We start from the raw sequence: 23,157 nt of genomic DNA on the forward strand, positions 1-23,157 counted from the left end.
ATAGTTTAAGCAGTTAGCAGGGAGTTAGGTTAAAATCTGAGAACAAAACCCCTGTTACCACTGTATTTCTGCTTGGAAAACTTCAAGTAGCTCTGCTTTAATTAATTGCTTGTTTTGCTGAAATAGCTTCAAGAAATCAAAATTTTTCTGTTTTTCTAGAGGAATCGTGTCCTTGAAATATATTGCTGCTATGCTGAAATTTCAGTATGTCGTTGAAATAATATCCCAGTGCCATCACTGGGGAGTCTGACCATATGATTTGTTTTCAGTAAAAATATACATATATTTTTTAAAATATTGACTTAAAAAGGTTTCTGGGCACACTAAGAAGTTCCAATAAAAGAAGAAGATATTTGGAAGACTTCTTCAGCTTTGTAGGTGATTATAAACAGTGAAAGGCTGATTTCAGTAATGATTGAAGTGATCAGATATGAAAATCGGATTTAACCCTTTAGAAATCCTGCCTGTTAAAATTTTCCTTCCAATATCCCTATCTCCAAGAGGCTGTTTTGAGGTCACCCAACATAAAATGAAAGCTCATGTCTGTGATATTTCCATTGCACCTTGAGGTTTCAGCAGTCTTGAGTAAACTTTTTGGTTTTGCTTTAGAAATCCATGTTTATTAACCACTCATTGCCAGCTGTGAACTTTTCTTAGATCTACTAATGATTTGGACGTGGGATATAATGATGAGTTTACAATAATTCATATTACAAATGTGAATTTAGTCAGTGAGGTAGACTTGAGTGATCACCACCAAAGATAGCCAGGGCCTAATGCCTGGATTTGTGAGTGTCACCTTGCATAGCAACAGAGACCTTGAAGATAATGAAAAAGTTAAAGATTTTAAGATAGGAGGATTATCCTGGATTATCTGGGTGGGCTTTGAAATGCAGTCTCAGTGTCCACTTAAGAAAGAGGCAGAGGGAGATTTGACTACAGAGCAGGCAGTGGTGATATTCAGTAAGCCAGAGACTGTGCTGCTGACTTTTGAAGCTGGAGGAAGGAGCCACAAGGAATGTAGCTTCCAGAAGCTGGAAGAGGCAGGGAAAGTGCCTTTGTGGGGAATGCAGTCCTATAGCTGATTTTGGACTTCTGACCTCCAGAGCTGTCAGAATAAATGTGTGCTATTTTAAGCCCTTGAGGTTGTGGTAATTTGTTAGAGCAGACATAGGGAACTAATGCAGCCAGTTAGTTTAACCAAATTAAGTTAAATAAAGCATATATAATACCACTGTAAAGCAAAAGAAATTTAAAAATGTATGCTTTGTCACTTCTTTATTTTGAGAGGGTGTGCATGTGCACGTGTAAGCAGAAGAAGGGCAGAGAGAGAGGGAGAGGTAATACCAAGCAAGCTCCGAGTGAAGCCCTACATGAGGCGGCTTGACATGGGTCTCAAACTCATGAACCGTGTAATTATAATCTGAGCTGAAATCAAGTCGACACTTAACCGGCGGAGCCACCCAGGCGCCCCTATATTTTGTCACTTAACATTTCTATTTGCAGGTTTGGGTGCAGTTCTTTGTTGCTGTATTTATCAGCTTATTCTTGATTGATAAGCAGTAAAATCCCTGAGACTTAAATACCATATTTACAGGACTTTGCTGATTATTCTTCGCACCACACAGTTATCACCTGAAGCACGTTCCCATTTCTGCTCCCCTTCCTCAGTTTATAGCCGAGTTATATATTACCGTTGTCAGTGCCACTGATTTCCCTGTAACTTTTTCAGGCTGTGACTCAGCATCCTGACTCTTAGAAAAAGGAACTAGACTCCCACACGGCAATCTATATATGCAACAAAAGCCTGTCTTGTTTCATAAACACAAGGCAAACATTCTACACAGTAAACATTCATTTTGTGGCAGTGCCATTGTCATCCCGGTACTGAGAGGGGGCACATAAGGTTCTCTGAATGTCCCTTAAGAACCCACCCTAAGTCTCCTCTGAAAGTGTGACAATTTGCATCCATTCCTGGCACCTGCACTTTGATTAGCAGAGTCCCCGAAGATCTCCTGATCCCATCTTGTTTTAATAGCCCAAAGAAATCCTAGAAAGGGTAACTTTTGTGGTTTGTCCCTGATTGGCATTCTATTTATGAATCTTTATTAGAATGCGTTTCTTTTTTGATGCCAAGAAAAATTCCATTATGTGGATATGTGTTCACCTGTAACGATATATCTCTAGTTATTGAACGCAGAGCTGAAGGATCTCTTTTTCTAACTGTATTGGTTTTTCCAACCAGAATATTTCCACTTTAACTGATGAATTTTCTTGGGGGGGGGGGGAATCTCATTGGCAAAATTAGACAAAGTGAGGAAAAAGAATGTTTATCTCAAAGGGTGGCACTAGAATTAGGTACATCTACATATTTTTCCGGTGATTACCCCTAAGCTTTTTGGTTTTATTTGATCATAATTCTAAGAGAGAACTTTCATTAAGTGAGTGCTTTTGTTTGTTTGTTTGTTTGTTTGTTTTTTAACTGTCTTCCCCCTCTGACTTTAAGTTGGATATTATTTGGCATATATCACAGTTGGAAATTTGCAGTGGAAAGTGAAAACTGACCTTCCTTTTATGAAAACACATTCAATTTAATCATCTCAAAAAACCATCTGAGGCCATTCTTTCCCTCTCCCCCTTCCTTCCTTCCTTCCTTCCTTCCTCCCTCCCTCCCTCCCTCCCCCTTTCTTCCTTTCCTTTCCTTTCCTTTCCTTTCCTTTCCTTTCCTTTCCTTTCCCTTTCTTTCTTTTTTCTTTCTTTTCTTTCTTTCTTTCCTTTTATTTATTTTTGAGAGAGAGAGCATGAGCAGGGCAGGGGCAGAGAGAGAGAGAGAGAGAGAGAGAGAGAATCCCAGGCAGGCTTTGCCCTGTCAGTGTGGAGCCCAACGTAGGGGCTCAAAACCACAAAACTACAAACTGTGAGACCATGACCTGAGACAAAATCAAGAGTAGGACACTTAACCAACTTGAACCACTCAGCCACCCCCATGGACTTCTTTCAATAAATATGTACAGTACTGTAAGTGTATTTTCTCTTCCTTATGATTTTCTTAATAACATTTTCTTTTCTCTATTGTAAGAATACAGTATATAATACATATAAAATATAAAATATGTTAATTGACTATTTATGTTATCAGGCTTCCAGTCAATAGTAGGCTATTAACAGTTAGGTTTTGGGGGATTGAAAAGTTGTATGTGGATTTTTGGCTGTGTGGGGGTCAGTGGCCCTAACCCTTGTGTTGTCAAGGGTCAACTGTATTTTGGAGGGTGGGCAAAATGGGTGAAAGGGGTACAGACTTCCAGTCATAAAATAAATAAATCCTGGGATGTAATCTACAGTATGGTAGCTATAGTTAATAGTACTGTATTGCATATTTGAAAGTTGTTAAGAGAGTACATCTTAAAAGTTCTAATCACAAGAAAAAATTTTGTAATGATGTGACAGATGTTACATCAATGAGGTGACAGATGTTAACTAGACTTATTGTGGTGATCATTTCACAGCATATACTAATATCGAATCATTATGTTGTTCACCTGAAACTAATATGTTTATGTCAATTGTATCTGGAAAAAAAAATAGGCAGGGCAGTCCCATTTGGTTTTGGAGGTCAGAACTTGGACCTGACCTGCTTGAATACTTCTAATGATGGGGAACACTACTTTATGAAGCAGCCAGTTCCATTATTGGATTGCTTGGTTAGAAAGTTATACTGAATTAACCTTTATTCCTGTATGGCTTCCTTTTCTTCATTAATTCTCTGGAGTTCACACACCAAATCTCATTCCCTCTTAAGCTGTAACTGAATGAAATGAGACACTAAGGTGTGTGCTCAAAGAAAATAAAACCAAAACAAAACAAATTTTTTTTTTTTTTTAAAAAGCAAAAAGAGAACTATACTGCCCTTATGGTTTTTTTGAACCTTTTTTTTTTTAATATTCTTTTTATGTGAATGGTTCATATACAGTGATTTCACATATCAGTGGTTCTAACTTGGCCTCTGGACTTTCCCAGGATGGAAGCTGCAGTGGAAGGAAAATGGACTCAGGTGTGAGGGAGCACAGAGGAGTGCAGAGTCTTGGGAAGGTTCAGCTTAGATTTAAAAGGATTTTTTATTTTAAATATTTATTTCTTTTTGAGAGACGAGAGAGAGCACGAGTGGGGTAGGGGCAGAGACAGAAGGAGACACAGAGTCCAAAGCAGGCTCCAGGCTCTGAGGTGTCAGCACAGAGCCCGACACGAGGCTCGAACTCACAAACTGAGATCGTGACCTGAGTCGAAGTCGGACGCTTAACCGACTGAGCCACCCAGACGCCCCTAAAAGATTTTTTTAACCTCAAAACTGCTTGAGCACATTTCTTAATCTCAGCTAAATGTAAACTGTAGGAGTCAGACCAAAGCTTGAAAATCATGTCATCAGCCTCTTGCTTTTTTGTTTTCCTTTAGAAGAGTGCTAGAGGGTTCATCATATTTTCAAAGAAGGTCATAGCAGATTACATGGAGAGCCAAGCCCAGAATTGAAATCTTTCCTTCCTGCAAGCATGTTCTCGGCCCACCAGATTGCCAGGCACTTCTCCCTCAAACGGTTCATAGAATTTCCAAAACCCAGTGAATTTTATTTTGAAGTCAAGATATACGTAGGTGCCTTAGCATTGTAGGAGTGGACTGGGGAGGCCCTGAGGTTATTGACTCACATCTGGCTTTGTGAATTCCTGCTTTACCAGTTAACTGTGCCCTGTGACCTTGGGAAATGGCCCTAAGTTTCCATAGCCTTCCTTTTCTTCTGTGTAACAGGGAGATAAGATTGCCCGCCTCGTTGGGCTTTTGTGAGGCTGGGATGATATTTATAAAGTACATAGCACGGTGTCTCGTTCATTAGTCAACTCAGTAGTAGTTTCTGTTAGAAAAACCTCTTTCAAACTTTCTGTAATAATCTTAAAAAAGTAAAACTTGATTTTTAAAATTTGGCAGTATGGGTTAAACTATTCTTATCATAGGGAAGAGACTTCAAAAACTAAATACTTAAAAAACATATTTTTCTGACTATTATACACAGTGTAAAATCCAAAAGGTACAAAACAGAACACAATGAAAAGTAATTTTTCTTACTCTCTTTCCCCCCAGCCGCTAACTCTTGCCAGAAACTCACTTTACTGTTTTTTTTATGTGTACCCTTGTTGACATGCCCTATGCATATACTAAATGTCTAAATATTAAATGATATCTATCTTCGCTCTTTCCTTAGTCTCTTGCTAATAGGGCTGACTGTTGAATCAGTAGTTGTAAGTCAGTACTATCCAATACTTTCTGTGATGATAGAAATGTTCTATATGTTTATCACTCACTACAGTACCCACTAGTCTGTTAAGCTCTTGAAATGTGGCTCTTGCAACTAAAGAACTGAATCTTAAATTTTTATTTAATTTTAATTAAACTAATAATCACAAGTGGCTGGCTCATAGTTACCATATTGGACAATGCAGTGCTAGATATTTATGTCTATGGCACTTACCACAGAAGCACATGGACCTGGAACTGTGGAATTAGGGAAAGAGTCAGATAGAACTAATTTAATTAATTAAAGAACTCTATAGTTTAATACACTTTAGTTAGTTATTTTTAAAGTTTATTTATTTTGAGAGGGAGAGAGCACTCACAAGAGAGAGAGCAAGGAAGCGAGAGAGTGTAGGGGAGAGAGAGAGACAGAGACAGAGAGAGTATCGTAAGCAGGCTCCACACTGTTAGCACAGAGCCCAAAATGGGGGCTTGAACACACGAATCGCGAAATCATGACCTGAGCTGAGACCAAGAGTCAGACGCTTAACCCACTGAGCCACCTGGGTGCCTCTATCGTTTAATACATTTTAAATTATATGTGGCTAATGTATTTTCTTTTCTTTTTTTTATTTTTCTTTTAATGTTTATTTTTGGTTTTGAGAGAGACAGAGAGAGAGAGAGAGAGAGAGAGAGACAGAACATGAGTGGGGGAGTAGCAGAGAGAGAGGGAGACACAGCATCTGAAACAGGCTCCAGGCTCTGAGCTGTCAGCACAGAGCCCGACAGTGGGGCCTGAACCCATGAACCGTGAGATCATGACCTGAGCCGAATTCGGATGCCTAACTGACTGAGCCACTCAAGAGCCCCTGTATTTTGTTTTTAAATCAAGTGAGATTAATAAGGAGATGTGAGTTTACTTTTGACAACATGCTGCTAATTAAGAAGACTGTGAAATGGCATGTTCCTACTAGGAAAGCAGATCTCAACCAAATCAGAACATATTCAAGTTTGCTCATCCATTCAAGAAATACTTACTGAGCACCTAATGTGTACCATGGAGAGGCCTTGGGAGTTTGGCATTTTAACAAAACCTAGACACATCCCTGCCTTTGTGAAGCTTCCACTCTGGTGCTAAAGAAAGCCCTCTCTCATCATTCCATGCCTTTTTGTTTCATTCCACTGGATGTGGGCAAGCGACAGAGGAGCCCTGCAGAGACAAAGCAAGGAACTTGCTCAAGGCCCTGCCTCTGATTGTTGCCAGAACCCTGAGCTTACTTCCTTTAGTAAAGGAAAATGCTTCAGAGAAAACAGTTTTTTAATCCAGCTACTAAAAATGCTTTCTTTAGCAATATCACCTTGTTTATTTCTTAAGTCTGCTAACTCTGGGCTGGGTGCTAGCAGGGAAAAGTGAGGTGTGCATGTGCCCTACAGGTGCACACAATTTTAATAAAAAAAAAGCCAAGAGATTCCAGAATAAGTCCTTTAATATTCCTTTATGGTAGGGAAGGTACAAAGAAGAGCCCAGGGTCAAGACAGCGGAGCCATACTGCCTCATTCTTCTGCCCTCGGGGAAGGTGTGATTTCTCCAGCTTCTGGATTTGCTGTTATATCTCCCAAACAGTGGTCGCTTCTTAGTGGTAACATTTCATTTAAGTTTTATTCTTTTTTACCTTTCTGGATTTTTAATATTTTTGAATATGAACAAGTATAATTTTTACAATAAAACAAAGAATAATTATCTTGTCAAAAATAGTCCAGAGAGATGATGAAAACCTGAAATGATTTAGTGGCAGCAGAGATCAAGAAGAGAAGATGAATTTGAGAAGGAAAGATTTAGGAAACAGAATTGACAGGGCTTGGTTTTAGTAGTGGGAGGAGACTGAGTAGTAAAATTTGTTTTATGTGGGGCATCTGAGTGGCTCAGTCAGTTAACCATCTGACTTCAGCTCAGGTCATGATCTCACGGTTTGTGGGTTCAAGCCCTGCGTGGGGCTCTGTGCTGACAGCTCAGAGCCTGGTACCTGCTTCAGATTCTGTGTCTCCCTCTCTGTCTGCCCCTCCCCCACTCAGGCTCTGTATCTCTCTCTCTCAAAAATAAACATTAAAAATTTTTTGTTTTATGTAATTATGATCTCTTTAAAGAAAGATAATTGCAGCATAACAAAATAAAAGTGGGGTTTTGGACTCATATTCAGAGCCATCAAATTTAAATATGTCTCATTGTTTACAGTCATTCATATGCTTAAGATGATTTGCCAAGTGCGGCTCCAGGGTGGCTCAGTGGGTTAGGTATCCAACTCTTGATCTCAGCTCAGGCCATGATCTCTTGGTTCCTGGGGTTGAAGCCCCACAGCAGCTCGGAGCCTGCTTCAGATTCTCTCTCTCTGCCCATACCCACCTTGCATGCATGCGCTCTCTCTCTCTCAAAATAAATAAATAAGCACACATTTTTTTTAGAAACCCCACAAATCTTTAAAAAAATAAAAGATGATTTGCTAAGTATTTTTTTTTGGTCCACAAAATGAATAACTGTACATTTGGTGTCATTAAAAAAAGCTTCGTTTATGTTCTTGTGTAACCTTCTGTTTTCAGTTTAATTTAGTGATAACAAAACCCTATTGTGAGCATGTCTTACCATGATAGGATATTGACCTGCAGAACAACAGAGAAGGCCTAAACAGGAACGTTGGAAGAGTATTAACTGTACCACAGACATCGGATGGCAGTTTTTCCCTCTTAGGCACGGGGTTAAAAATGTATTTCCATGCTTTGAAGAAAGAATTTACAGTGGGCTTCCCAAACTCACATCCGATTTCCAGTTATAAGATCAGAATGTTCTAACCATGTTGATAAACTCCAGAGAAATAAATTCTCATGAGTACTCTAGTCAAAACAAAAGATGTAGCTGATTGTAAAACTGGTGAAGTATTAAATTGTATTCTGTTTTCTGTTAAACAAGTTTGGTATTGCTGTTTCCTAGCATTTTTTCTTTAAACAATTACTTTTGGCTCTATGTGTTGACATTAATGGTCTGTACAGAAAAGGGGCAAATGAATAAAACAGTGTATCCCATTTTGTTATTTCCACGTGTGAAAATCAGTCTCTAATGAGATGTCCCCAAAGAGTGCTGCTGTTCATCAAAACATGTGCCCTAGATCTGAGTGAGTTTAATTATCATGGGGACTGTGAAATGAGGACATTTACATCAACCTAAAGTGGAAAAATCCAGAAGAGGAACAAGCAACATATCTCAGGCTGTGTAGAATTAATTTTTAACACCTCTTTTCTCTCCTCCTGAAAGGAATGATTTTTGGAAGTGTCAGTAAGGTTCATCTCAAGCATGTTTTTGAGAAGCCAGTATATCAGAAGAAGATCAGCCCATTCATAGCCAGCTTTTTGGATACAGAGATCAGCTCTTTGCATAGACCTCCCTAAGCAAAGTGCTAATCTCTTCATGATGTCTAGGTTACTGCATACTAATTTCAGCCTCACATATAATAATCTTTATCGAGAGAGAAATTGTTTTATTAGGAACATTATCTGACTCAACATTGTGAAGAACTACTGGCTCTTACCAGAAAAAAAAAAATTTAGAATCTGAAGTTAGAAAATAAAAACATGTCTACTGAACTCCTTTTTATGAATCTCCAGTTTGGTTTTGTTTGTGGTTTGTTTAACAAGTAAACATAAAAAGATAGCTAAACTAAGAGATGGGGAGTATGTGCATCTGTGATTTTTGCCCAACTGTCCTTTCTCCTAGGCCATATGCTTATTTATTAGCCAGCTAGAGTCTAAGGACATGACTGCTTGCTAAGTGTTCAATGAATTACAGCCTAGTTGAAATATTTTGTTGGAATATGAGAGTTTATCTCAAAAGCTGAATGTATTATGTATCTCACCATGCTTAGTTCTCATGTCATTATGTGATGATGTGAGGGGATATTTTACTATTACTGTTTGTTTATTTGTGTTGCATGTTGACACATATTCTCTCAATCAGACCCAATTAAATAGCGAGGCCTCAGTGAGGGACCTCTCCAAACTGTTAAATGGATTTGTTCGATGTCACAAAGAAAAGAAGCATAAAATCTAACCTTAGTCCCTGTATTATTCCTGCGGGTATTTCATTTTTCTCCCAAAACATTTCTTTATCCTTGCCCAACATTGAATTGTATAAGTGCTCCAGATAGCAAAGGAAATAGACATGTATGTGTCAGAGATAGTGACTGTGTGTAAACAGAAAGGGAGCAAAAAGAGTCCTAATTAAAAATATTTACACTGGAGCAGACTGCCATGTATAGTAGAGGCCAGGACCCTTGTTCTTTATATTCTGGTAAGGTAAAAGCATTCTTCAGAAGGCCTGGTAAGTACAGAGTGACACATCAATTAATTACAGTGATACCTCAGTTGGAAAATATTTTGAGTTATTGGATCTCAGCAAATTATGATAAACTTCATCTCTTACACATCTTTGAGTTAGTAAGGAATTGAAAACATCAAATATGTTAACTAATGTATCAGTCAGCTCTGATATTAGTAATGATAATGATAACTATATATATTGTCATTATGGCATTTTCTGTCTCTGGAAATGCAGCTCTTTCTTCGGTACCACTAGCATCTATGTATAAAGGAAAAGAATTGCTCGGACCTGAGCCAGCTTGCCAAAGTTCTACATTCAGTGTGTGAATCAGTTATAAAGGATTTATTCTTACAAATGTGTTTGCCCATCAGTCCAAAGGTACCATTGAAAACCTGAAACTCTCTCTCTCTATTTATTTTTGTAATTAAAAAAAATTTTTTTAATGTTTATTTACTTTGGGGGGAAAGAGAGAGACAGAGCATGAATTGGGGGAGGGTCAAAGAGAGAGGGAAACACAGAAGCCAAAGCAGGCTCCAGGCTCCAAGCTGTCAGCACAGAGCCCAACACAGGGCTCAGGCCCATGGACCCCGAGATCATGACCTGAGCCGAAGTCGGACGCTCAATCGACTGAGCCACCCAGGGGGCCCGTCTCTCTCTTTTTTTAATGTAACACTTCAAACATGGCAGCTGCATATTTTGATTTAAAAACATGTTCAACATTTAGAATCTAGTCTTCCCCCAGGCCTGGAAGATTTCCTAATAATTTTCTGAGATGTAAGTACTGAGGATATAAGATTGAGGAAATACTCCAGGACTCCGTGTAATAAGAATTTTTAAGTGATTAGAAAAGAAGACAGTAAGAGGAAAATGTGATTAACAGAAATATAAAGTGTTTTCTATATCAGTTAAGTAGTTTTTCAAAGCCCAACAGAATGAAACTAATATAATTTCTCCTAGAAAATCATTTCTTTCTTCAGTGTTTTTCCTTTTTTCCCTCATTCCTAGATTGAAAAAGAAAAAACAGGCCAAACAAAATGCAGAGACAGCCTCAGCTATTGCCACAAGGACCCACACTGGAAAAGAGGATGCAAAAGCAGTCATTTTAGAACAAGACAAATGCAACATTGCTGTGGAAGAGGAATATATTACTGATGAGAAAAAAAAGAGAAAAAATAATCAGTTAAAGGAGATCAGGCGTACAGAACTGAAGAGATATTATAGTACTGGTGAGTATTGATGGCAATCTGGTAGTCTTTTCATTTTATTTCATTATTTTATTTTATTTTTAAAATTTTAATGTTTATTTATTTTTGAAAGAGATGGAGACAGAATGCAAGTGGTTAGGGGCAGGGAGAGAGGGAGACACAGAATCTGAAGCAGCCTCCAGGCTCTGAGCTGTCAGCACAGAGCCCAACAGGGGGCTGGAACTCACGAGCTGTGAGATCACGACCTGAGCCGAAGTCGGACGCTCAACTGACTGAGCCACCCAGGCGCCCCAGTATTTTCATTTTAAAAGTCTGTCATAGTTTTTAAAAGAATATTGATAGGGGCGCCTGGGTGGCTCAGTCGGTTGGGCATTCGACTTCAGCTCAGGTCATATTCTCGTGGTTCATGGTTTGAACCCCACATCTGGCTCTGTGCTGACAGCTCAGAGCCTGGAGCCTGCTTCGGATTCTATCTCTCTCTCTCTCCGCCCCTCCCCCGCTCACGCTCTGTCTCACTCTCTCTCTCTCAAAAATAAATAAACATTAAAAAAAATTTTTTTTAAATAAAAGAATATTGACATATAACTTATGATTGTCATCCTAGTAATAACAATAACAGTTTATTGTTAACTGTTAATAAATAACAGTTTATTGAGAGCTACAAGGTGCCATTCATCCTTGTTTTATATACATAATCTTGGGTAAAGGATGACAGTGGCATAATGTTGGTGTGTCTCATTTAACTTTGGGTTCCCAGCCTCCAGCACCTAGTGTGCCCTAATAAGTATCTATCTAATGGCTGGTCACTTACCTTGTATGGGAAATGCTTTTCTTAAGGTATATAAACATATCCTTAAATGTGTTGCTAGACATGCCTGTACTATGTGGCATCAGCTGGGCAGTAGAAAATGGTGGAGACGTGGTCTAGCATCCATCAGTTTAAAAAAAAAAAAAAGACCATGACTTAGTTTTAGTTGAGGGGATTTTTTTTTTTTTTTAAGTAACCTATGCCCAGTGTGGGGCTTGAATTCATGACCCCGAGATCAAGACTTGCATGCTTCACCAGCTGAGCCAAACAGGCACCTTTAGTTAAGGGGAATGTTAAAATGAGTCTGCAATATTATAGAGTTTCTCAGAATATTCATTGCATCTGAAACTGCGTCAACAAAAGTAGCATAGCCAGTGTAATGGAGGTGATAATCCCGCTTTACCGGGATCACCCATCTCACACATGCAGGCCTGGGGTATGTTCCGAAAAGAAAGGGAACTGAGAGCCAAAACTTGATGTGGCATACAGGTTACAGGGTAGTTAAGACTGCTAGGCTAAGAGAGAGAGACGATGGGGTCTCTGAGAACAGGGTGCATTACACCATATGAAATGTGCTCTTGTAGCAGAGACTTCTCCCAAGGGCCCCAAATTTGGTCACAATTAATGCCAAAGTTTCTGGGAGGCATATCTTGTCTCCATCTTAATATAACTTTCTGGCTGTGCTCATCAAAGATATAAGGGGCTCCCTTTGCAGTGGTAATAAATGTGACTGGGCAGACATTTCTCCAACAGAGACAGATGAGGTATCTGCAGTGCAAAGTATGTGGTTTGTAGCAGGCCACATGTGATTCTATCATGTATTGATTATAATCTCATTATATCATGTATTACATAGCTTAATGGATGCTTTTAATCTCTAGCCATTTAGGATTTTATAAAAAGCATGTCACCTATTGAATAAACTTCTTCGTGACTAGTAGACTTCCCTTTTAAATTTAAAGTGTTGAGTATTATCCCTTATTTCCAAAAAGAGGAAGAGGATTAAGAGAAATTGCATTTCTCATCTTCTTTTACATATGACTCGTGCAAAATGGACACTTGAAAATGTGTGGCTTTAAATAGTTGTGCAGCTTAAATATTATCTTTTTTCATCTTTATTGTAAATGCAGTTGCTTAAGAAGTTTTTTCAAGCAGAGACATTTTGCTTTGTAGGGTTTCCCTGAAAGAGGCTGGTGGATTCCTATTGATTGAGGTTTCTTTTAGTCATGATGCTGTGCTGTGGATGCTGTGCTGGGACAGCTTTTAATGTGCTGCTCTCTGTTGCATGTGTAATCCTTTAAATCTGAAACAGTACCCTTCACTCTGCTCTTTACCTAACCAACTCTCACTTGACCACAAAATCACCTCAGGAAGCCCTACCTGTCCGTGGCCAGCTTAGACTCTTGTTCGGCACTCTTGTCATGGATTTATTTGTCTGATTTCCTATTTATAGGCTATCGTCACTTTGACCCTGTGTCATTAGCTTTGTGTAGTATCTGAGTTACAGGTGCTCTTTAAATTTGCATGGAGTGTATGAATTAATACATAGATGAATGTATACTGTTTCAGTTTGAGTTCATGAAAATTCTGGAAGGATATAGGTGGCAGTGCAATAGTTGGGTCAGAATTATTCTGTGCTTTTATTTGGTAGCAATAAGTAAAGAGATGCAATCATGGCTTTTCATTTTCTCTTAAGAATGGTAATGATAACTGGTTTGGAGGTTTGGGGCATTTCCCTAGGAGAATTCAGTGCTAACAGAAAACCACTAGATGGCCATTGAATTCCAGAGTTCTTTGTCCCTTTTCACATCAGTCTCTAGAAGACAAACACCCATGTTGGCAGGTTTGCTTGATCTTATAGGGCTGACCTGGCATATTCCCTAGACTCCCATCCCTAGATGTTATTCTGTACCACTAGGTGGAGCAGTAGGTCTCAAATCAAGGGTAATCCCATTTCTACTTCTTCTGGTGGCTCTCGCCTGGGGAGAACAGACACTAAAATGGGTTCTTGTCAGCTACACTAAGGATTTGGACTTTTCTGTAATCAGTAGGGAGCTATTGGGGGAACTCCCCAATTGTGTGTTTTAAGATGATAAATCTGAGGACATTGGGTAGAAATGAGCCTGAAGGCAAGTAATACTGGCTAGAGACTGGGGCAGAGGGGAAAGGGCCCCTTGAGGAGATATTTTGCTCATAGAATCAGCAGTATTTGGTGATCATTCTAGTGTGTGAAGGAGAAAAAGAACAGAGTCCAGAACAGACAAACTGGAAAATTTACGAAGGAAAAAAGAATTCAGTGTGTTTGTGTTTGGAGATGTTTTTGAGGTACCAAGTGGATTTGTCTAGACGGGCCTAGATTTCAGGTGAAAAGCCTGTAATTTGCTACTCACAGGTGTAACATAACCCACACATGTCACAGAAGTTAACAGGGAACATACAGAATCAACACAAAAAGTTAATGGATGACAAATAATAAACAGAGTGGAAGGACCTATAAACAGTATGTTGATAATCGTTTTCTCTGAGTACAAAAGTTGCAAGAGAGTTTTGTTTTCTTAATTTTTTTTACATATTACACATTTTATATTTATTTTCAGTGTTAGTAATAAAATATAGAAACTGAATAATATAATAGAGTAAACCCAAGGGCTTTGCAAAAAGAACATTAGACAAATTTGAAGTTCTATAATCAATAAAGAAGGAAAATAGTAACTTTCTGTAGGTATCTCTACATTGCTAACATCTACCTAATAAGGAAGCATATTTTGACAAAATAATGTTTTTATTTGTTAAATTAGATTTATCTATGCCTCATGTGAGCCTCATGTTAGCAATTCATTGCTATCCCCTGACAGTTACAAGAATGCAACAGTTAGATTCCTATAAAAGATGTTATGGAAAGATTGAGTCATTGTAGTTGCCCCATTGTAACAAATTGGTGCAATTCTAAAACTGTTTTGTTTCTCAGAGGGGAGTTGGAGAAGGAAGTGAATTAATTACATTGAGGCAGATGGTATCAGATAAATCTAGATCCAGTACCCAGTGTAGCACATGGCACAGGGTCAACATCCAAAAAAAACACTGCCCCAAAGCTTCTAGAATATATGAAGTCAACTCTTCTGTGCTTGCACTTATATTTGCTGATGCATGTGACTCTTTTTAAACTTATATTTATTTACGTGAACTCTTAAGGAATTGTTTGATAATCATGCATCTTATTAGATGTGTACATATGTATCTTTTGTCTGGTCCATATTACAGTATCAAAATATATTTGATGGCATGAATTATATCATTAAATTCTTCTATATTAAAGGAATACGTTATTCTTTAGTCTTAGGATAATGCACATCCTTGCTTCTGTGAAAGTGGAGATAGGAATGGGAATATTCAAAGTGGGTAATATCCTCAGTAGGAAAGTTATTTAACTGAAACACAGGTATGCAGATGTAAAATTTGAAAAAGATGGAGAAATTTTACAAATATGGGAGGCAAGCCTAAATTGGAATAAAGTATATTTTCGTAATTTTGTAGTGTTTTAGCATAAAAGTTTTAATTTTTAAAAATACTGCAGTGAAATAGATATTTTAAGAGAATTGAGAAGTTATTTTAGCAAAAAGAAAACACTTAAGTAAGACTATAGGCACTTTTGTGATTGCATGGTCGAAGATTTATTCAGAGAGAACCTGCAGTGTTGAGAATCAATCTAGCTTTCAATAATAAACCTGTCATGTTTGTATTAATCATTCAAATCATAGTTTTTCCTCCTGAATTGAAAAGAAACTTAATAAGAATAAAATAATGAGTGAAACTTTCTACTTTTCCTTTTTAAATGTTTTTGGGTTTTGCTACAACATGAACATTAGCAATTGCTGAATTATTTCCCACAATTCAATCCTGACACATTTCCTGACACAGATTATGTTTTTGTAGACTTTTTCTAACCACATGTATGAATATTTCCTGTATGTCATTTCTCTTTGTTTCATGTAACAAGTTCTGAAAGCCAAAGTTATGTTATTATGAGAAATGAATTTCCAAATATAAAAGTAGGTCAAGCCGCAACATTTAATAGTGTTGCCTTCTATTCCAAGGTAATGATCATTCTGGTAGTTTAGAGCCCAAAGAATCATACAATAAAGGATTAAAATGGACTTTAATGTGGAAAGAGGATGTCAAGAAATAATGTGTTTGTTTGTTTTTAATCAGGCAGAATATAGAGACTTAAGGGACTTGGGTATAAAATAAATTGATATTATTAGGATGGAAGTAATTAGGCCTGTGCTTCTTGGGCCCATCAGGGAAGTTAGATTAATGTTTAAGTGAAGTCATACCATGAAAACCTAGGTGCACAGGACAAACCTGACAAATGGCCCCAGAGTGCACAAGTTGTTGAGGAAGGAATGTAAATGATGAGGGCAGATGACAGGGGCGAGGTTTGAGCAAAGAGTCTAACAATCAAAGGTGTTCTTGGCGAAGAATCAAAACAATGGGAAAAGAAGCAGTAATCCAACACAGTGAAAGAAGAATGCTTTCATACCTGACTTTAGAAATCAAAAGAGCTCACCATATTTAGGCAGAATGAGGAAGGAGTCTTCAGCATGTAGAGAAACTATGGCAGATGTTCACAGGTCACACATAAATGGTAAAAACAACCTTTATAAAAAATGTTACCTACAAAGGAACAAAGAGAGTCAGGCACAGACTTCACAGCGGTGAACACCAAAGGAATGAAATCTTCATAGTTGTGAAGTAAAAGCTGTTTTTCAAGCTCAAAGACAACAGGACATTCTCAGGCATACTAAATCTGAGAAACATACCATTTATGTCATACCTTTCCTAAACAGAGTTACTGAGTGGGAGAGACTTTTTTTTCCCCCTGAGGACTCTATCACAATCTAGTCCTCAAGAATGAAAGTCATTTTATGAAAGAATTGGTGGTGAGCATTACAACTAATTAAACATAAAATTGAAAAGATATAACCATTTCAAATATAGTTAAAAGCATAAATATAAAAACTTAAAAAAAAATAAAGCATGAATATAAAAAGGTATATTTTTTTCAGCTTTCTGAGATAAAATTGACGTAACTTTGTATAAATTTAAAGTATACGGAGTGTTGACTTGATGCGTGTGTGTATATATTGCAAGACTATTGCCACTATAGCTTTAGCTAACACCTCCATAGGTCACATAATTACCATTTCGTTTTTGTGGTGAGAACATTTAAGATCCACTCTCAGCAACTTTCAGATACACAATATAGTATTATTAACTATGATCACCAAACTGGAAGTTTGCATTCTTTGGTCAACATTTACCCATTTCCCCCAATCCCCGAGCTCTTAAACCTGACAGTGATCAAGGGACACTCCTTCCTTTTCCTCTCACAACTCCAACACTCCCATTAACGTAGTATATTATAATCAATTCTTGTTGTTGTTGAAGCAAAAAGTATAATCACTGAACCAAGCAGCTGTGTTTTAAAAAAAACCTGTTGTACTAGGAGCTAAAGCTGAGTCTAGTCCTATTATAATCTGTTTAATCTACATCTTGTTCCCTAATTGATCTGTAATATCACATTTGTATTAGGAGAAATCTCAATGTAAGAAATATCCAACTGTGATTTGGGCTGAGAAAAGGACAATAGATCAGATTACATATGGTCAGTGATTTTTTTCAGCTTAAGTGATTTAGAAAAATCAAATTAGAAGTGTACTGGGGGAGGTGCAAAAGAAAAATGCTCTAATACATTGATAGTGGGAGAGTAATGTGGTCACATCTTTCTGGAAGGCAATAACCATTTTTATCAAGAGACTTACCATTTCCATACTCTTTGGCCCAACAACTGTGTTGTAGAAATTCACCCTAAGGAACCAGTCATGTGCATATTAGAAGATTTAACTACAGTGACTAATATTGCATTGTTTTGTTTATTATTTTGTTACTTTGTTCTTACTTTTTTTTTTTTTTCAACATTTATTTATTTTTTGGGGGACAGAGAGAGACAGAGCATGAACAGGGGAGGGGCACAGAGAGAAGGAGACACAGAATCGGAAACAGGCTCCAGGCTCTGAGCCATCAGCCCAGAGCCTGACACGGGGTTCGAACTCACGGGCCGCGAGATCGTGACCTGGCTGAAGTCGGACGCTTAACCGACTGCGCCACCCAGGCGCCCCTCTTGCTTTAAGTTTTTAATTTCAGGTAACCACAGTGTTACATTAGTTTCAGGTGCACAATATAGTAATTTAACACTTCCATATATCACTCTGTGCTCACCTCAAGTGCATTCCTTAATCCCCATCATCTACCTAACCCATTCTCTGGCCCCTCCCCTCTGTTTTTTTTTCTCTGCTTGTTTTGTTTTTTAAATTGCATATATGAGTGAATCATGGTATTTGTGTTTCTCTGTCTGACTTGTCTCTCTTAGCATTATAATCTCGGTCTCCATACATGCCATTGCAAATGGCAAGATTTCATTATTTTTTATGGCTGAATAATACTCCATTGTGTAAATATACCACGTCTTATTCACTGCATTGCTTTAAATAATGGAAAAATAAAAATAACATAAATGCCATAAAATGGAAGACTATGTGCCATTTAAAAATGATGTAGAAAAAAGATGTGGGAACTTTTCACACACAAAAAATTTTGCAGTAGGAAAGCAGGTTGCCAACAGTATATAGAGTATGATTCAGTTTTGTGAAAAAAAATAACTCACCTGTATACATACAGAAAGAGAGATGGAGGACTGCCGGAATTCTGTTCATGAGAATGTAAGCATTGGTTCTTTCTGAATGGGGATAAATGGGTTATTTGTATTTCCTTCTCTTATTCAACTCTGTTTTAATGACTGTATAGTTTTGATTCATACAGAATTTTTATATTTCATAGTTTCTTCTAAATTTTAAATTTACCCAAGTAAGTTTTTGATTCATGTATTGAAAAAACAAAAGTGACCTTGAATTTTCGGATGGTACGAAAGAGAGTAGGAAGGAGAGTAGAAGCAGCTGTAGGCACAAGGAAGAGCAGAAAGAGCTTATTTTGGATGAGTGTCTCCTGTAGTTAGATGCTTTATTTCATTATTTAATTGAATACTCATCATGATCTAATGCAGGTGGTAGTAGCCTATTTTATAAATGAAAACACCTAGAACCTGCGTAACTCCCCAAAGGCCCCACCGTGGATCAGCATGAAGCAGGAATTTAAGCCCAGTTCTCTGGCACAGACACCCTAGCAAAGCCATTGTACATCATTCTGCTACCCCGAGTGAACTCTGAGAGAGAAATAAGGCAAAAGTTAAGTAAAATTTTAGTGTCTTCTCCACAGCCCGAGGAACATTGTTGTTTCTTAGTAAGGAGAAAAAGTTGATTATACGTGGAGTTTCCATTTCCCCTGAGCTATAATGTGAGTGCTGATAAGGTTGAGATTTCTGTCTGGGCTAACTACCTGAGCTCATCATATATGTGTGTCATCTATGTGTGACGTTGAAACGCTCTTGGTTTTATGGCTACTATGTCAAAAGCTGACTCAACAACTGAAATGAACTGTTCACTTAGATAGGAGATTAGTTAACTCATTCCACAAATCCTTGAGGGCCTGCTCCCTGCTGAGGGCCGCTACTAGGCTCTGAGGTAAAGAATTTAAACAACTCCCCCACCCTTCTTGCTTTCTAGATTTTCCATCAGCATGACTCATTTTAGTCAAGGACTGTATTGCCAGTGACATGCTTGAAGGAAGGAAAATAAGGTCTGCAGGGCATTTCCCTTTGTGTCAAGAGAGGATAAAATCTGGAGTTCATATTTAGTATAGTGAATTCTTCCTCACATGCCTGCCCTCTCCATCCTCAGGAGATGAGGTTCCTCATGACACGCCTTTTAAAAATTGTATTGTAACAGCTTATAATTCAGGTATTCCATAATATTATAAACATTAAATATAACATTTAATATTTTCATTGCACTCTTTTTTTTTAAATTTTTTTTTTTTAACGTTGATTTATTTTTGAGACAGAGAGAGACAGAGCATGAACGGGGGAGGGGCAGAGAGAGAGGGAGACACAGAATCAGAAGCAGGCTCCAGGCTCCGAGCCATCAGCCCCGGGCCCGACGCGGGGCTCGAACTCACGGACCACGAGATCGTGACCTGAGCTGAAGTCGGCCGCTTAACCAATTGAGCCACCCAGGCGCCCCATTTTCATTGCACTCTTGACAGAGGCCAACAATGTCAGAAATGTTTTAACACCAATAGGGAACACGTTTCTTTAAACAATTACAAATCCTGTATTTTTATTCAAGGACATTTTCTTAAAACTTTATTTTAGAAAGAGAGAGCGTGTGAGCAGGGGCGAGGGGCAGAAGGAGGGAGAGAGAAAGAGAGAGGGAGAGAGAGAGGATCTCAAGTGCCATGCTCATCACGGAGCCGGACATGGCAGGGCTCGATCTCACGACCCTGGGATCATGACCTGAGCCAAAATCAAGAGTTGGACACTCAGTCAACTGAGCCACCCAGCCACCTAACTTCAAGAAGAAGTTAATTTCTAACTTAACTTTTTAAACTATTAAATCTTGAATCTGCCTGTACTGATTCGAGAGTGATCTGAATTTTTCTCCAAGTCTTAGCTGGTGTTCATCCAACCTCATTTAATAGTAATTCTTAAGGTTTCCTGAGTCCTTTTTCCTGCATTATGGAGTGCTTTACCTTAATCGAATTGCCTTATGTAATCCTTACAGCAACTCTCTGTGGGAGTCCAGTTGGTATCCCCACTTTTTTATTTTATTTTATATTTTTATTTTTATTTATTTATTTTTTTAAAGCAGGCTCCACACCCAACATGGGGCTTGAAGTCAGGATTCTGAAATCAAGAGTCATATGCTCCACTCACTGAGCCAGCCAGGTGCCTCTATATCCCCAATTTACATGCTGGGGAACTGTCTTTGATTAAGTGAAGTTACTTATACAGTGAGCTAGGGGCAGACCAGGGCTGTCATTGAGTCTGTCTGATACCAAAGCCTCCCCTCTAATGTGAAGCTACATGACATTTATGGGAAAAGCCAGCCTTTTCTTACTGGCTTATACAAGCATTTTATTTTAAAGTTTATTTATTTATTTTGAGGGGAGGGAGGAGAGAGCATGGGAAGGGCAGAGAGAAGAGAGAATACAAAGCAGGCTCCCCGCTGTCAGCACAGAGCCTGGTGTAGGGGCTCAGTCTCACGGTTTGCAAGATCATGGCCTGAGCCCAAACCAGGAGTCCCACACTCAACTAATGGAGAAACCCAGGCACCCCTAAAGGCATTTATATATTACATTAAATTACTTCAATATAGTTCTGAATTTTGATATTTCACAATAGTGTTTTGATTGCCATGGTTTTATTATCATTTGTTTCAACAATAGTGTTCCTACTGTCATTTTTCTTTTAAAGATAATTTTGGATAGTCTTATGATGTATTTATGCTTACAGAAATATGATGATCAATTCGGCATGTTTCCCTTCTCCAAATTTTTTTTTTTTTGATTTAAATTGCATTTCATTTAAACAGTAATTTGAAGAGAAAGTGAAATTTTTACAAGAACGAGATTTCCAATTTAGGAACATTATATGTAGTTCCCTTTATTCAAGCTTCCATATACATACTTTAGTTAACCTTTTGAATTTTCTTTATATGTATCTTCCCATTATCTCATTTTAATTATTCCTAGACATTTTCTAGTTTCATACTGTTATGTCTGGGACTTTTCAAAATACGCTTCTGTCACAAATATAAAAGACTATTATATCTGGCCACCTTGCTGAACAATTTTACGATTTCTGGATATTTTCATGATGTTGGTTCTTTAGGTAGACAATTAACTCATCTGCTAATCATGAAGATTTCATTTCTTTCTTTTCAGTATGTAAAACTTTGATCTTTTCCTTTGATTAGAGATTCCAAAACAAAGTTGAGTATAAACCACGATAGTAGGAATTCTTACATTTACACTGGTTAGTGTGTTAGTATTTGCTTTCCGTTTCTGATAGAACTCCTCTTGGTTGCCTCAGATATGCTTTAAGAGAGTTTTGACTAGCACTTAATTTCTGAAGAGCTCACTGGCCAACCGGCAGCTGCCTGGAGTACGGTCCACAGGTGTTGTCTTGCAGTGCTGTGAAAGGTGGCCTCCAAAGAATGGCAGACTTTCCGTCTTCATCCTTGGGAGCTCCAAAGGGTCTGTCTCTGTGATGTTTGTAGTGTTGCTGCTTTCATCTCCACTACAGAGTTCATTTTTATGACCTTAAGTTCTTGAGGTTTAGACTTGCATCACATTAGGTTAGCCTCTTTTAGCAGAGTGGGAGACATTATGCCCCAAAGCCTTAAAAGCTTTGCTGGAATTGCTCTTAAGCACGTGTCTCCCACAAAACAAAGGGATAAAAGGAATGGGGTGGAGCTCACGCAGTGCCTGCGGGTATTTCTCCCCCGCTGCACACCTTGGAGTCTCTCTTCTAGAAAGCTGGGGTGGAGGCCTCACTGGTGCCTGAGTTCAGGGTGTGTTCAGGTAATGAACAAGCCACTACAGACCAGGAAGTGAACATTCTCACAGGGAAAGTGCTTTTGTTTTACAACTTTTAGGGATCCACTGATTTTTTTCAGAAGCAGATTTTTAATATCAAAGAGTAAAAATTCTTCATCATGTTAAGGAAGTTCACTCCTATTCTTAGTTTTCTAACAGTTTTTTTTTTTCCTTTTAAGAAAAGATAGTGGCTGATTCATTCATCCAAGGCTTCTTTGGCATGTATCAAAGTGATCAGATGTAGTTCTTCTTTTTTAAATAATTTATAATAATCTATCATATTAATTTTCTATGACTCCTGTATTTTTTTTTTAATTTTTTTTTCAACGTTTATTTATTTTTGGGACAGAGAGAGACAGAGCATGAACGGGGGAGGGGCAGAGAGAGAGGGAGACACAGATTCGGAAACAGGCTCCAGGCTCTGAGCCATCAGCCCAGAGCCTGACACGGGGCTCGAACTCACGGACCGCGAGATCGTGACCTGGCTGAAGTCGGACGTTTAACCGACTTCGCCACCCAGGCGCCCCAAGACTCCTGTATTTTGGGAATGAAACCTTTTTGCTTAAGGTTGATAATTCTTTTAATACCCTACTCTATTCAAATTGCTATTAACTTAATGTTGACTGCATTATTATAAATAATACTAGCATTTGCTAAGCACTTATTCTGTGCTGGGCTCTGAGATGAACACTGTCTTTGTTATCTCATTTAATCTTCTGAACAACATTATGAGATAGTTCTTCATTTTACAGGTAAGGAAATGGAGACACAAAGATTTCAGGTAACTTGGTTAATATCACACAGCTCTGAGAAAGTGTCAGCACTGCTAGTTGAACTCAGTTCATTTTTGACCCCATAACCAAATTGTAATCAGAAAAAATGTTTGGTGACATAAGGGAGATGACACATGACTTGATTTTATGGTTAATATCGTCAAACTGTCACAGCCA

General features: G+C 38.2%; 1 protein-coding gene across 4 annotated transcripts in view; it reads left to right on the plus strand.

Moving 5' to 3' along the window:
* The window catches only part of NCOA7 (nuclear receptor coactivator 7), a 154,507-nt gene that overhangs the window by 57,960 nt on the left and 73,390 nt on the right, over nucleotides 1-23,157 (plus strand). For all 4 annotated transcript variants that reach the window (XM_047858763.1, XM_047858765.1, XM_047858764.1 and 1 more), the window contains exon 3: nucleotides 10,649-10,869. In XM_047858763.1, coding sequence (XP_047714719.1) covers nucleotides 10,649-10,869 — 221 coding nt within the window. The remainder of the gene's footprint in view (nucleotides 1-10,648; nucleotides 10,870-23,157) is intronic.

The sequence above is a fragment of the Prionailurus viverrinus genome, chromosome B2 (assembly GCF_022837055.1).
Source record: "Prionailurus viverrinus isolate Anna chromosome B2, UM_Priviv_1.0, whole genome shotgun sequence".
NCBI lineage: Eukaryota > Metazoa > Chordata > Mammalia > Carnivora > Felidae > Prionailurus > Prionailurus viverrinus.